General features: G+C 39.5%; 1 protein-coding gene across 1 annotated transcript in view; it reads right to left on the bottom strand.

Moving 5' to 3' along the window:
• Nucleotides 1-17,664, bottom strand: part of LOC136423606 (ras-related protein Rab-6A) — a 71,776-nt gene that overhangs the window by 49,907 nt on the left and 4,205 nt on the right. Inside the window, exon 2 of the mRNA XM_066411835.1 lies at nucleotides 2,956-3,014. Within this exon, the coding sequence (XP_066267932.1) occupies nucleotides 2,956-3,014 (59 nt within the window). The remainder of the gene's footprint in view (nucleotides 1-2,955; nucleotides 3,015-17,664) is intronic.

Raw genomic sequence — 17,664 nt, 5'->3', positions numbered from 1 at the left:
GGAAAGGAACATGTACACTTTCATCGTAAAATAGATGCACTCATACCAGGCAAAGAGACAGCTTCCACGCTTTTAAGGCCGAGGCGCTTTGACAATAACTTGATCAGGCCCAGCCCTGGAACTAGCACCCATTTGAATAGAAATTGGTTGGACGTTGCAGGCAATGAGGTCAGTCCTGTCACGAGTCATGCTTCAACCAGGAGAAAACCAGGCACAAATAAGCATACACTCCACTCCGCAGTCTATAGGCCACCTACGGTAAAGCACATGATGACAAAGAGTCTAGCAGAACTTACTATGTTGCCTATCTCTCTGTATTTCGACAGAAAATTCGGCTATTTGGTCCATGAATCTGGTGACCTGTTTGCCACGAGGTGCCTCAGACGGGCCATAAATGTGACTTTGACTGATGGTCGGCCATTTGGTCGCCCTTTATGCTTCCACCATCAATGGAGGAACATATGCTATTTTCCATAGGTACTTTATACACATTAGAGCCACGCTGGAAAAATCGGTTTTACCCACAAACCAAGGACAGTTAGGATTCGGCTGACCTAAAATCAAACAGTCCTGAAAAAATATCATCCATAAACTAGTTCTTCAAATGCCTGACTCCATCATCCTGATACTGTAAATGCATTTAAGTTTGCGTGGTTTTCATTTTGCGGTAGGGCGGAAATGGAGTGTTCGCGGTGGGTTTAAATTAACGTTTGAAACAATAGTATCGCTACAGTCATATGTGGCCAAAAAGTTTCGCGGTGGTTTTAAGTTTGCACTGAAAGTTCACCGCAAACACCGCGAATATAAAACCACCGTGAACATTTCTGCATTTACAGTATTGTGCATACTACCTACTAACATTTTAAGTCTTGCTATAGTTTTCAGCCATTTGTTGATAAATATACATTTATCATAGACTTTTAGACTGCCATTTTTTTCTGAAAAATGTGACAAAAGCATATTATATATTGGTATAGCATTTGTACACTGTACAGATTCATAACATACATGTCCATTGCTTTTCTCTACGTTTCATGTTTTATCACTGGTGGTATACGTACCTTGGGCAGTGCTTTAAATAATTCAATAAGATATAAATGAGATTACCTTTTTTAAGTACAGCTTTTAGCAACATCAAAGGACAGAGAAAATGATCAAATTCACCGAGAAGTATTGCAAATGAAAGCACTTAAACATACATAAATCCAAGATTAACCTCAAAGTTGTAGTGATGCAAGCCACACCTCAATTGGGTGGCAAGGAATCATCATATAGAAGTTTTTTTTAAATGTTGGGGCTGTTCATCTTTGGAGGGAGAGGTGACACTGGTATTCTTTTTCTATATCTTTTATCTTTGTTGCATAAAAGTGTATAAATCCATTATTCATGAAATAGGCTCTTCCTACTTCAAAAGTCTGTCTTCTTTCTTCTTTTGCAAATCCTTAATCATTTACAACACATGAAAGAAATATTTAAGATAGCATTGATTACTGTTGACTGATAACATTTACTGTAAATCTCAAGATGTTTGCTGTGGTTTTACTTTCACTCTTTGCACAGTGACGATTCCACAGCAAAATCATGACACTGTGAATATGCATTAGTTATGTATAACTAGGGTACTATGGCATTGTTTCAACCAAAAATGTAAAACAAAAAACACCTTTCCCTCATTTTCTACCGAAAAATGTGTCCCCGCGAATATGAACAAATTCACAGTACACACAGCGCAAACACTGATGTGAATAAGCCGCATCCCTGCAACACATCAGGAGGGAACCCGTACATTCCTCACCCCCGCTGCCGTCCCCGGCAAAGCCTGCGAGACGACCTGTAGCAGGGCGCTGCAAATCTCATTTTCCATAAAATATGATGGCCATACATGCACAGGTCAGGGAGCAGGGCTTAATTGTCTGGCCCATTTTGGAGGGAGATTGGGTCGATAGCGGCGTCTGAGCAGTCTCTCTTCCTCGCCGTGCCGTTTAACTCACCAGATAGCCTGACTTTGAAATGTGAGTTTCCAAACCGAGGATGGATGATGTACTCTGGGAGGCAATATACTTTCTTATAACATGATAGTTTGATATGAAAGCACTTGGAAAAATGGAGAAATGGACATCATGTGATATGTACAAAAATTACAAACATAAGGGTAATTCATTGTTATATTTTCAATTTTCTAAAATGTTCAGCCTTGCTGTGTCTTATACATTCTTGACCAATTTTGTTTCGATCAGAAAGGATGTTTTATTTTGAAACTTTGGATAGTTGTTTTTCTTAAAAAAGAACCAACTTTTCGACAAATGCAAGAAAATTTTGCATGGATGTATATTGAGTCTTAAAAGACTATAAAATACCCTTGTAAATCCAAATCATCATGTAGATGAAGAAAGAGTGACTTTTATGTTGGGTGCTGTTCAGGGTGCTGAAAATATAGTTGTATAGCTTAACCTTCCAACGGATGGGGGCAACATGGATCATAAATTTCACACATCAAATTTATGGTTGCCACAGTAGGGCAAGTCACCACAAATTAATCACATTGTTGTAGCTTCTTGGCGTGCACGACATAAACACAAACATCTTATGTAATAAAAAAAATTGTCAGATGATTCTGACAGTAATTTCTTTACCTTTACCATTATTAGATGATATCAAAACCTATGTAAGTACTCTACCATACAAATTTAGATGTAGGTGTCTGTGAAGAGGGAAAGGTTTTATGATATTTGTATGTAAGTATACCTGGGATAATAACATCTAAAAGTACAATTTGTAAATTGAGAAATCCTACAACGAAGATTACAATCAACTTTTTTCAGAATTTGTGACAACAATGTATATATGTATGTGAGACAATAGTACAATCTTGTGGCCTGGAGTATCATGAGCACTTATATGAAATAAATCATTTAACTTTGATATAACTTTTGAAATGTATGAGAAGTGCCTTACCTGGTATGTGTTGTCAAAACTGTCATACATGAAGCGGGTGATGAGTGACGTTTTCCCAACTGTGAAGGAAACAGAGAATCCATTAGATTCAATCAACATTAATGTGTACAGCATCCAGTAGTACACTAATATAGTCTGAGGTCCTGTCTTCTTCTTTCCAATTATCTAGCCTTCTTCCTCCCATTTATCCAGCTATGAGTATGAACTTCACTCTATCCATCAATCCCTCAATCCATCCCTCCTTCCATCCATCCAATGTTTCATCCTTCCATTCATCTATCTTGCCATCCCTCTTTCCTTCCATCCCTCCATTCCTCCCTCCCTCTCTCCCTCTGCATCTATCCATACATCCATCCATCCCTCCCTCCCTCCCTCCATCCATCCATCCATCTATCCATCCATCCATCCATCCATCCATCCATCCTTCCATCCATCCACCTTTCCAATGTAAAACCGAGTATTTTCTAAATAGAATTGAAAATTGTTGCAAACTATGCAAATTTGCTCTTTAACACTAACATTTCTAGCAGTAATCTATATAGTTAGCATCTTCAGTGAGACTTTTTTCTCAGGAGTCCCCCATCCATGCCAATAACTCACACATGCCTGCAATCTACAAGTACTTTTATCTCCGTAGACAATGTCGAAAATTATCTCAGCCATCAGCTACCATTAATTTTCTGAGCCTGATACCTCAGCTCTAAAACCTCCTGTCAGTTGATGATGAATGGGGTACGGATGAGTATATATTGTGACGGAGAAACAAAACCAACACCTTGAGGACCCAGGGGGGTAAACGCCGGATGCCTTAAGCTCCTTTGAAACCCATTAGATACTCGAGACAAATGACTTATATGTGATGTTCTCTTATTTGAAGTAAACCTAGTACTTTAAGAAGTTAATACAAATATCAAAATCACCTGGGAAATCTTTGTAAGAAATTGATGACAGGAATCAAGAAATATGGGCTGATGTGTATGAGTCTTAGTAATTTCAGAGTACACTTTCAATGTCAACTTTGGAAAGCGGCTTTTGTAATGAACCCATGTAGTAATAACAATGGGAACATGGAACCTGTCAGTACCATATGATGAAAACTCCAATTTCATTGATTTGAAATCAAGTTACACACATAACGTGGGTGCGCCATTATGAACTTGGCAATCAAACTATCAAAACATCTAAAATCTAATGCCCCAGAGAAAGAACTCATAAAACAAAGTTAAGGGGATTTCATCTCCATACATTGGTAATATAGACTAAGAGTCAGAGAACTTGTGGAGATTGGCTTGTAGGTATATGATGTACGGTAAATTCATTTACTTGTGCTGGGACTTAATTTTGTGGAAGAAGATCTAGAGTTAAGGAGGTTTTGCAGTGTCACAGTTGAAACAATTCTGTAGTACTGTAGTAATACATTGGAAATGCATATTCCCGGTGAACTGTACAAATGCTTGCAGTACCTTTAAATTTCACAGTTTTCTGAACTGCTAATTCAGCACACAGCGAATATGCATTTTCAATGCATTACTTACTGTACTATAAAATTGTCTTAACTGCGAACTTAAAACAAAGTTAAAACCTCCTTACCCTTTCTACCGTAGAATTAAGTCCCCGGGAGAATAACTCAATTTATAGTTTGTAATGCAGAAGGACAAGACTGCATATAAATGTAGCAGGCCATTTGATACTCCCTATAAACCCGAATATCTTCTCCTAAGAAAAGCTTCAAGATATTCCTTAGTTAGGGTCCTGTTTTACACAAAATCAATTATACTTCAACAGGTAAATACACTACTTGCACTTACTGTGTCTAAAGACATTTGTTTCCAAAGAAATAAGATAAGACTTTGATACCTTGATTCAGCATCCCTCTATAGTATACTTCACTCCAGGTAACGTTACACTTGAACCTGAGACACACTCTGCAAACATCCCAGACCGAAAATGATCGATTGTTGAAAAGATAAGTCACTACAAGTGATGAATTGATGCAAATGTTACAGAGTCCAGGCTACTCTACTGTATGTAAGACGATACCCAAACAGACATCTATAGACGTGAAGGGGGGGGGGGTATCATATAAGCTTACAACAAGTAAAGCTTTATCTCTAGCCTGGGATGGGCTGTCAAGGTGGTACGTTCTACAAGAAGCACCGTTGAGTGATGGCCCGTATCACTTATCTTGACAGTGATAAATGTTGCAGGGATTCAGACAAAGTTACTACCTCAGGAGGAAAGGCAAGAACACAAAGGGCCCCTCGGGGTGACGGCCGCAACATCTTCATCACGTCTTCTGTAGATATCCTTCTCACATTCCTCAGTAACGTAAAGATGGATTAGTCTGGCATACTTTCAGGGGGAGACACATTTTTCCAAGATGTCATCTAGTTACTACTTGAAATGTATTGAGTAAGCTAGACCAAACTTGTACTTAAAGTTGTAACATGGCCCGAGAATTCATCATCTCCGTGAAAACGGAGGTATAATTGTAAGTTTTTTTATAAGTAATATAACCAGTCAGTGTGTATGTTTCGTTTGAGTGTTGCACACTTCCAAACATCATGTCTATAGTCATTTTTTCAGCTCTTGTACCTCCCCAGCCTATACACACATAAAACCCCATTACAATACTTATGCTTAGGTCACAATTGCGCCGGTGCCCGTCGGGGATGTAACCCCGGCCGGGCTCTGACGTCCGGGGGGCACCGACTGTCGTGGTCACAATTAGAAGTTTCCTTCACGCTGCCCTGCAGGGGTCCCGGGGTGCTCCGGCAGGCACTCGCGGCATTTTTGTAAAATTTTGTCACCTTCATTGGTCGGTCTCCGGTAGGAACCCGTCAGTTGCTCTGACGATGTCTTGTAGTGACCCCTGCGGGGTTCGACAAGGTACCGCGTGCTTTTCACATCCAGGTGGTGCAGTTGTGGGGACCCTGCCGAATGCCCCGCGAACGACGATCGGGCATCAGGCAGGATCCTCGTGGGGTATATTAAACTGCACTGGAGCTCAAAAAGAAACACAATATACGAAGTTTACGCCTTAGTTCTGCTCACCTGATCTGTAACGTCAAGCACTTGACCCGGTCTTAAGAAGTACACACACTTTGATCAATGCACTTGGTTTGTTACAAAACATAAGAATAGTTAATTAGCGATGACACCAACCAAGTCCTTGCACCAACATAATATATCCATTTCCCACAAAAACTTTCATTCTCTTATACAACTGGCCAAGGACATTATATAATGTCCTTGAACTGGCTAACCAAGATATGTGGAAAGTACATGGTTTGAAGCAAATAAGTTCCAAACAAAGTCTACAAAGACAGATTGCCTTATTTTCTGAAGTAAAAATCAAAGTTATGATATCATTAAGGCCAAAATGTTCATAATAGACAAAAGAAACAGACCAACGTTTTGGGGGTAATAATAGATGAAAAATTAAACTCGAAAGCCCAATCTCTGCTATAAATAAAAAAAATGCTGAAATAATTGATGTCATTGTGAAAATCGAATACATCATCCCTCAAAAGATTCTCACAACTATATAATATGCAACAGTCTTATATAACTTACTGTAACATTGTTTGGGGATGTGCCTACCGTACAATTCTACATCCTCTTATAACTCTCCAAAAGAAATTCACAAGGATAGCAACTGCTTCTGACTTTCGCCGAGACAAAATACTAGATATCCACGATATCAATAAATATACAAACAATCACATTTTTCTGGCGTTTGAAAGTGCCATTAAAACCCATCATAGCCCACTGTTGAAGTAAGGAAAGGAAAGGAACATGTAGTAGTCACATGCTCAGTTATTATCTAACTATAATCTATACTATTAATCATTTGATTATCATTATCTATAGTTATCGTATTCTATGTATAATTTTGCTATATTATAATTCATAATCAAGTTTGAGAAGTATAGACCAGGAGGGCCCAGTATAAGCAAGGACATTATATATAATGTCATTGGTATAAGGTATATACGCTTTTTCCTCCTCGTAAACCTGTTTTTATCTATTGTTTATCGTATTATGTATTATAGATTTTCTTGTTCTGCAAATTAATAAACAACAAACAAAAAAACAAGCAAACAGACAAATAATTACTTGTCCCGATGGACTGCCGGCACCAGTAGGGGTACCTCGCGGTGTTCTCACGTTGAGGTCACGGCGACGTTTTGTCTGCGGGGCCCGGGTAGAATTTAAGTCAGAACTAAATTTGTGTCGGGTCCCCGCCGGGCCCAAAAATAGCCCGGTAGCCTCAGGGTGCCCCGCGGGGCCACGTAGGGGTCACGCCAGGAAGTGCCAAAAGAAGGCCCGGGAACTACCCGGCAGGGCCCCTTTTTCCAATTGTGACCTAAGCATTAGTAGGTAGGCACCAAACTACTGTAAACTTGTAAATGTTCCCAGTTGTTTTATTTTTGTAGTGACCTCTCCCCCATGAAATTATAACCTTGTGAATATAGTTTTAACAGTGTGTTACAGAATTGTTTTGGCCACAAACTCAAAACATGGCAAAAACGTCTTTTCCTCTTCTGCCACAAAATTAATTCCAGTGAATAAAAAGGGCATTTACAGTATAAACCACCCTCCTTGAAATCTGTAAATGTATACATCCAGTTCTGACTATAACTTTGAGTTTGAATATCGCCAAAGGCCGCTCTTGCTGAATAAAATTTATTTAGCCAACCTAATCAGCCAAGGACTCCTGCACTAAATGGGCCGAAACTAAATCAACTTCATTCCCTTCGGAAATTACAGGAAAACCGGTCCATTGTCCCTTCAGTACAAGTCTCAACGATACAAATATACCTCCTACATCTTGTAATTAAATCTGTTTGGCGGAGGAAGAAGTTTCGCTCCTGACAGTTTGTTCGCGAACAATGATGACAAGATTGCGAGGGGAGTATCCGCTCCCAAGAGGTACACTTGAGATGGCCATGCAAGCATCATACTTTTCTTGTAGCAATGGGGAAAGAAATGAGATGAGGTCTTCTCTCATTACAATCTTATTTCCTTCAAGTACAGTTCCATTCCATCGGGCCTGGCCTTTACGCAGTCACCGTAATGTCCTGTACCCATTACTACAGCATTGCACTCTCATCGGAATGACGAGAAGAAAGCTTTTGTAATCCGTACGCCATTGGCAATGTACGACTGTGCAACATTACATGTGCCCCAAGGCCTTATCTTTTAAGGATTCTTCCCAGAATGAAGGTTTTGCAACTAGAAGTAAAAATTCAAGTCACCCAAGCATTAAACCTTATATCTTCGAACAAGATCATTTCTGCCAAATAAACTGTCATGTGTTTTCTTTTTTTAATGTCCTCCTGACACATGTATCAACCAACAATATGCCAAGCTACAATAAAAAAATTGATCTACCAACCTGTACTCAAAGTAGTGTTAATCTTGAAATGTTCATGATGGTTCTATTTTGCAGTTACCATAGTCACATCTCAAAAGAATGCAAATACGAGTTTCCAATGTATTCCTAATGTGCTACAGAATTGTCTAAACAGCAAACTTGAAACACAGCGAAACCTCCTTTTCCCTTCTATTGCGAATTTTACCTCGCCACAAAAATAAATCAATTTACAGTATTCGTCATGTGAAACTGTAATGCTAAAAGGTGAAAATGACCCTGAGTGCTGGGAGAGTCACGAAATCCAGATTCAGCATCCGCCCTGCAGTACTAGTACTGAATATACCTGTCCGTTATTGATCCCGGTGCAGAACTGGGTCATTACTAAATGGGTGTGGCCTGGGGCTGTTTTGGGGTTTACCAGGACTCCATAACCCACATAAGTGTCAGCTTGTCAATAGACTGTTTCCAAAGCCAAGTCCAACCCACCTCCATCAAAACGTAGAAATTCAAAAAAAACATAAGAATGCAAATATTTGATGGACATGCAGCCACTCTCTCATTGGTCAAACCACTGTCTTATTGCCATGAACTGCTAATTGCACAGTCAGGAGTGGTATATGCAGCATGTGCCTATCAGATCATTTGACGCTTGAACTTTAGGATACACTTGGTGATATCTAACTCAATTTACCTTGGGTTCTTTACTACCATCAATTTGAATCTAACAAGTAGATTAAAACAGTAGACATGTACTAAAATCTTTCAGATGGGGACGTACAATGTACATCTGGTGGCCCAGTGTATGGGAGAGCTTCAGGTGTTCAGCTCAGCCATCAAACGTCTGCACGTAAAAGAGCCCAACACAGCCCGGTGTGCTTGGCTTATATAAAAACATGTGCCATGGCAAATAAATGGCAAGGCGACATACACTTCTAGACTAGCTATCAAAAAAGTTTAACGCTCCGCCTCAGTCTGGCGTTGGACGCTAAATGGAGATTCGTAATCCCTACGCTTTATATAAAGACCATTACAGGACATCACTGCCTGTCATCGGAGGGGGGGGACTTAATTATTCATAACTAGTCTAGCCAGGACAGACAGTCCCCGGGGGATGTGGAATTTTTACACTGCCAGAATCCTGGTGAAATCTGACACTTGTTATGCCATTTCCTGCTCAGTGTTGTGTTATGTTAGTCATAATTATAGAGCTGCTTGTTTATCTGTTGAATTGTACTATTATACAAAGATTGCTTATATGTGGTGATTGACATATCAGGGCTAGAAATACTGTAGATATATCTATTTTTGCAGGGATTTCATTTTGCGGATTAGGAGTGGATAGGAGGTTTTCACAGTTTTTGATTTGCAGTGGAAACAATACTGTACCATAGTTGCAGTTTTGAAGAGAGCAAAAACAAAAACACTGCAAACATTTCAAGATTTACAGTACTTTTTTCTTTCACATCTGTACTGGTCCAGGTAACATTCGGAATCACCTACACAAGATAAACCCTACAAAAATCCCCAAGTTTTGCCACTCTGGATCTCCCATCGCCCCCCACCCCCCACGCTCGGACAAAAATCTAAAGCTGGAGACAACCCTGCCACACCCTTTCTTTGACAAGTGGGGGTTCAGGACAGCGCAACCTTGCATGACTACAGCTCATCCACTATTCTTACATCATATCCTGTGGGTACGCCCCCCCCCCCTTTTCTACCAGCATTCCAGAAAACACCAGACGCCACGCCGCCCGATGCGACTGGCGCCAACGAAGAGCTGGTCACTATAGCAACCACGGATTTCGTGGTGGGAGTGAAGTCCTGGAGGCGACAGTATGTTTCGGGTTTCACGAAAAATAAGTCGCTAATTTTAAAATATAAAGATATGGACATGTCAAAGATAGGGAGATGGCAGTTTTTTTATACCCCCATGTGACTTTCTATAAGCTACAAGTTAGAATCTAAGAATATTTTTTTATCAGTTTGTTGTTTGACCTTCATGTATACAACATAGTAGTATAAATCTAGCATGTTCATAACTTCATTTTTCAACTTCTATTTCCCTGCCATTGGCTTAGTGGTGGCAAACCTCTTTAATTATGATTCATAAACTTATCAATTTAGTGTATAAGAAGCTGAAAGAAGCATATCAACGAGCAAGATGTCTGCCTCTCTTTCAATACTTGTGCCAGAATGTCATTTGTCAAATTTCTCAGCTTAAAAACTCCAACAATAAGCTAGTTCATGGTTTGAAGTGCACATGAACAGAGTGATGCATTGTGGTTAATATGTCAAAGTTGAAGGCCCCTGACTGGCTATAGATAAAGAATGGCCAGGGGCTTTCAACTTTGACATACATGTACAGTTGTATTACCAACAATGCATCATACGCACGTAACTGTGCATGCAAACTTCAAACCGTGAACTAGCTTATTGGCAGTTCCTTGCTTAAGCAGTTGCCAGGCTCTCGCCAAACAACAAGCGAGAAGAAGATGAAACTATATACTTAAGACTACGATACTCGTACCAATTTTTGTTTGTTTGTAAACATGTCTTTGTTGGGCAAAATATGTATAATTTTTCTTCATTTATACATACATTCATTCAATACTTCAATATAAGGCTTATCTGAAACTCACTTCATAATAAAATCAAATTTCACATGCGGAGGAAAGCAACATTATGTGCTTGATGTTCCTCCCATCATTGTCGACAAACACTACATGTACTTAAGCCAAATTTCTGCTTTCCTGTCTTTTATAAGCCGATTATAGCCATAACCGATTCAATGATAACAATAATAATGATCCCGTGCACAAAAGCCCTTATTAAGTGCAATCTATCTGTTACATGAAAGGCCATATTCCTGCCTTGTCCTTTATGGTGACAACACTTGCCATTTTGCTAATTTCCCTTCTACCATTGTTGGGCCATAAATTCTTCTGAACAACCATGGAAGGATCTGCTGACATTTACAGCGAATGTTACCAAGACATTTCTATCCCCTCATGAGTAGTATAGCACTGGAGAAGCACTAGTGGTAATAAGGACCGAATAAATGCCAATCATGGCACACTTCGGTAAGTTTGTACGTAGATGTACTAGGCAAAGATTTCCATCCATTTGTACGGGTATATAATAAAATACAATTCAGACCTTAATATTTTCAAGGTTTTTCTGCAATACATTTTGATTCATGGTGGTATGGCTGCATTCTTTAGCATGTGGCTTGCCAAAAAAGTAAGCTGGATATATGGATATCTTTTTCTGCAAACTTGACATTTTGTTGATTGTAGAGAAATGATTCATTGTCATTTTGGTCCTGTAGAAGAGTTTTCCTGTATTGAAGGGCATTCTGCCAAGACTGGAGGCAGAGTTTTTGATACCTAATGCTGTGGGATTAGGCAGATGTGGAGAACAGCCTTGTGCATTGGATTTTGTCGGCTGTCTGGAGGGGTGGCTTTCCATTTAGGGATCTGTATTCGCAACCTGGGGACATGAAAACTCGCACCTTTTGAAGCAAGTCTTGAAAACTTTTTTTCTGCATACCTGCACAGATACTGGTAACATTCAAAACAAGACGATAACAAAATATTGACATGCCAAAAGATTTTTTAAAAAACAGTTTAGCTGCAATACAAATGCCCCACTCCAGGGGGCCCAAAAGCAATCCTAACCCTCGTCCTTACAACACCTACCCACATACCAAATATCATAACAATCCATTTAGAGGTTCTGTGAACCACCAATATATGGAAACACAAACAGACACAGAAACAGACCAAAAACAATACCTCCATTTTTCATGGAGGTTATAACCTGCACCATCCATTTTCTTTCTCTTAAACGTTTAAGTCCATCAAATACAATGTTGTTAGGGTTTTCCTAACTGTGTCAGCGTACAAGTGGCATGGGGAGGGGGGTGATAGTTCATAGGCAACTTGACTTCACAGGCAACCTGTCCCACATTGTACCCTTATCAGGTCCAAGTTTGCAGGAAGTTATCAACAATATTGTTCCTGGCATCAATTACTCTGTCACTGTGTTACAGAGACTGTGTGCGACTAGCTGCCTCAGATACTGCACACATCAATACTGCTACACCGCATCAGATACGGTTCCACGGAATTAAAGACCCTCAATTTACATGAGCTGCCCAAGGCGGGTTCAAGGAACATTACTTGCATGTTATTCCTTCATCATCCTTCCTTGGGCCCGGCATAACTACTTTCTAAGAAAATGAGGATGGGTCTGCGACCTGTGATAACTTCTTATCTACCGCATCAGACACCCTACCAAGCCAAGGAGCGGAATAACAAGCAGCTACTTAAGATGCAGGGACCAGATAAAATCTTTCCAGAACTTTCTCCAGCAATTTTGGGCCGCAGCCAGCTTTCTGACAGAGGAGAAACTTTGCAACTGGTGTGGCCGGTTCTCAAGACAGCTGAGTTCAAGGAAAGCAATTAACTTTCTTGGCTACTTCATAGATGCCCTGTTATTGTTAAAGATGGATATAGGAGATGATTGTCTTTGGAAATTTACTTGTCAGCCAAGCTTCTGACTGATTTTGCTGCAGTTTTCAAAATACTGAGTGTATGATGATATGCACTTTTGTGCACCAAGAACCAAGAGATGTGCACTTAATTTTTGACCGTGGGTGCAGGGTGTAGGATTATGGATGGGTACTTTTGTACAGTAGTACACAGCAACCTCTTGACATTTAAGCATCGGAAAAAAGGATAAAAATTATTACAACACATTTACATGTACTTATTTCAAGTTTTGGCATCAGCTATAGAATTTGGATTCAGCACCATTTTGCAAAGCTCAAAATTGTGTTGGTTCCACCTGCAACTGTTGTCAAGATAGAGCTCTCTTTTTTCTCTCTTCTCGTTTTGCTGACATGCCACTTTATTTCATGTTGTGCATCCAAAGTTTCTCTGTGCATCTAAATTTGTAGGTTATGTGCACCACTGCACCTATTCCCCAAAATATGAATTCCGAGCCCTATTGCTGAAATTAGATGAATAGGCATAGCAAAAAGTCAATCTGCTACATATATAACGTAACCAAATTCTAGCAATATGATCTTTCTGAACCTGACATTGCAGAGTTAACGACCACACCCAGGTAGCTTGCGGACTGGCTAGTGGCCAAACATCTACAGCTTTCCGCCTTCCTAATTAAACATTTAAAGAGGATGTCAACATGTCGGCTGCCGGAATGTCATCTAAAACAGCTGCTGCCGAATTTGCATACAAGTGTCAATGAAAGGTTTGATCGGAAGGGAAGAACAAATCATAGACCCTTTTCATGGATCCCACTGCCTGCTGGGAGACACAGGGCATAATGGGTAGGTCAGGGGTCAAACTATATCATTCCAATACATGTATTAATATTCCAACAGAAAAAAATGAAATACATGTACACGTTTGTTGCAACATGTAGTCTTCCTATAGATTACTATTAGTATTACAAACTCAAACCTGTACTTAAAAGAAAACATACCTGAACACCCCCCTCCCCATTCACATGTTACACATTTTCATACTACTTAGGATCCATTTATACAGGAGAAACTTAACATGCAATAGTATTTTGTAAGTAAGACCAAGTTGGCTGACTAAGTTTTATTCAGTTGACAGAAAAGATTTGGGACACCTTTGGCAAAGTGAATGCAATAAAGCTGGCATATTTACTACCTGGGTCAGGAGAAATAGGACATGGATCAGGTGGTACTAGTATCACCCCCTGGGGAACCATAAACAGTGCATTAGAATAGCAACAATACAGTGAGATAAGGGGAGGACTATCAACTTTGGGGAGGGGGGGGCCAGGGCTTGGTAGCAGCTGAAGATCTCCTGTGTGCACCTAGTACCTGGAAGGTGTCAAATATTAATATCAGAGTTGGAAATAGCCTCTTGCCACCTACAATTGGCAAGACTACAGAAAAACCTGAAATTTTACAGGGTAAAAAATTCTGTCTCTGTGATGTGAATTGTATATTGGTATGACATCGGCAGTTAAAAGGCGAGAGGCAACTCGAGGCGACAATTTCATAGCAGAATCGAAAATCTAACTTCCGAGCACAGTTCGACTCATTATTTCACTATTTGATGGTTTGTAAGACATTTCTACGTCTTACTAGAAGTCCTTCCAAGGAGGGAAGCAAACAAAACAGATGACAATACGGACCACAAGAAAGACTGAGAAAATGCCTGAAAAACACCCACTAAGCCAAACCTACATCTGCTCGAAGATTAGGAAAAATTCAGGTCAATGATAGACATTACAAAAATGTACATTTGTGTTAAGAGGGGGACGGTCATACTGTGCAAATGAACATTAGGGTGGTTGGCAATACATTGGGGATAATAGAACATCAACAATCATGGCAGACTATAGCTAGAAGGGAAGGGTCATTGAACTTAAGTTGACAGTGCATTGATTGGTAATTGGTAGACAACAGATGTCCCAGGGAAAACAGGAGGGGCAAGATGACAGAACATACTAGAGTAACTGACGTTCATTTGGGTAAAGGAGTTTTTTCGTGTTTTAAATTAGCGGTTGATACAATTCTGTTGTTCAGTACATTAGTACATGTAATACATGAACATTGGAAACTCATATCCCTGGTGGCATTGCAGAGGTCACCGTGAAAAACACAAAAATAAAACCACTGCAAACATTTACAGTATTATCAGAGTTTTTAGATTCCATAAATGCATCACAATCAGGCGTTTCTGTTCTTCAAAATACAATATTTATGTCAATTTCCTATAAATGCACCATTTACTTATATGTATTTTTGTTGCCTTTTCCTAGGACATTACATTGGGCCCTTCCAGGGATTCAAACCCATAACTTTGATCCTAAGTCAACAACCCTAATGAGGCCACCATGCACCTTTACATGTGTATGTCCAAAGAAGCCCACTGTTTAAATTGTTTATGAAAGAAACAAACCCATACAAGAGAACACAAATGGTCCCAAACACAAACATGTCACAAGCTAACACCAACATTTTACTACAAACCCACACAACACCAAGAAAGTTCAAAGGTCAAGCTTCAACATCACCTGATACGGTGAGATCCAATGGTTCTGGAGTGGGGAACCAATCATAACCTTTACATTACAACTCATTTACATCAGTAACACTTAAACTGTTATGGTTCAACAAGCAGTTTCTTCCAGTTCAGGTCAAACAATAGTCATATGACTATACAAAGTGGTTTGACCACTTACATGTACATGTAAATGTGTGATAAAGTAAATGTTGAAATGTTTGCAGTAACCCAACCACAACAAATTCACAACACCACAAATATGCATTTCCAATGTATCACTTCTATACTATATAATTGTTTCAACCGCAAACTTCATACACATTTCCCCTTCTTAGGCGAAATTAATTACCCACAAACATAAATGAATTTACAATAGTCTATACCAATCATTGCATACAGTTCTTATGAGAGCAAGGGAAGTCAAATCCAGGGTGTTTTTACTTGAGAGTGGTAATCTAATTTATCTGGTGTTGTTACGGGAACTTCCTAACCAGCTCAAACCATGGAAACAGTTCCCAAGGAATGAAAACACAAAAGACAAACACACTCCACCACAGAATGACATTACTTGTCCGGGCTCGAATAGGTGCAATGGTCCACCTGACCTGACCTGACCTGTCCTGAAAATTAAGGTGCACAGAAAAAACCATGTGTGCACAACATTAAAGAAAGCGAAGTGGCAGCAAAACCAGATTACCGATTTACTGCCATTCTTCAAAGCTTGAATCTGAAATTTTATTGCTAAGTTCAAAATTCCAAACATATGATTTATTTTTTCTGACACATTAATGTCAAGAATATTCTATATCACATTGTATATCCATATACTAGTCTATAATAGTATCTTTACGTACGTAGTCCTAGTACACAAATATCTAGATGTACCGGTTTACACAGTCAAAAATTAGTTGCACAGCTCAAATTTTTGGTGCACAAAAGTGCATATGCATGTACACCCAGTGTTTTGAGCCCTGCACTGCTGTAGCTCTAACAACTAAAGGAATGAAGGAAGGAATGCAAGTGTAAACAAATGAAAGTGTAATTGATTTGTTAACAAGTCATTTAGCAAGAAGGCAAGGCTGCCATTTCTGGATCTTGTTACCGCTAAATTTCTTTTTGGTAAAAACTGCAGTCTGTGACCTCCACTATTACAAAGGAGCAACTACATTTTTAAAGCAATACAGACTTATTTAATAAAAGAATCCACTCTTAGACTTTAGTCTGGACCACTTCCCTTGCTTTGGAACATGATCTGGTTTGGTTTGGTTTAGCTTTTAATTTAAAGTTGTATGTTAGGCCAAACTGACTTGATTATATGGATGGCATCCTCTGGTTACCCCAAAATTGATGGCAGCCTGAAAAAAAACTTGCCTTTTCACATTCCTCCTTTGACTTTGGAAGACTTTACTCATTAATATCCCTCTTCCGAAATCGTTATCAATTTACGTCTCACATTTGCTCATCTTGCAGCTTTTTTATATGATTTACAGTATGATCGCAAACGTTTGGGGGGAGGGGGGGTTAACAGACGAAAATCCATTATAATTTAATATAGATATATCTTATAAGCAAAGGCAAGGTTCAGGCCCAGATATCTCCTACCCCCACAAAAAGTTCTGTAAAACTAAAAGCGCAGCGTCACACATGCACAATGGTGCACTTAATAGCAGTACATGGGGGAGGAACCTTCTTCAGGTTTTAAGACCTAGACAGATATTGTATCCCATTACAGTAACTTACAGTCACAAAAGTAGCCATCCCTGTAGGCAGGTTTGCTTGGCAGACTCCCAACAATGTCTCTACACTGTATTTGACGTACCTATTAACTTCTAGAAGCTTCCTGTCCCTGCACGCTATCTCTAAATCCTCCCGTCCCTTGGCAAAAGACATAACCCAGGTGATTGCATCGCATGCATGAACCACAAAAAATCAGGTAAAAGGTAAGGTGAAGGTCCCATGGCGATAGTGGTAAAAATAAGTTATGCATCTAAAATTAAAACTTACAAGAATGTTTCGAATCTTTGTACATGATCAAAGAACAACTCACTACAAGTTTTTTGCCTTATAAGTTACATCTTGATATTGTTTCATATGCCCGTCAAACTTTTACTTTTTCAGTCAAACTTGTATGGGCAATGGACCCCCCCCCCCCACACATGTTAAATGCTAAATTCAGGAAGGCAGCAGGAACATATTAGGTTAAATTTGGTAGACTGGCTTCACTTTACACTTTACCAATCACGCTTAATCCATAGAATG

Source organism: Branchiostoma lanceolatum, chromosome 17 (genome assembly GCF_035083965.1).
Source record: "Branchiostoma lanceolatum isolate klBraLanc5 chromosome 17, klBraLanc5.hap2, whole genome shotgun sequence".
In the NCBI taxonomy this organism is placed as follows: domain Eukaryota; kingdom Metazoa; phylum Chordata; class Leptocardii; order Amphioxiformes; family Branchiostomatidae; genus Branchiostoma; species Branchiostoma lanceolatum.
This window is presented reverse-complemented; position numbering and strand designations above follow the sequence as displayed.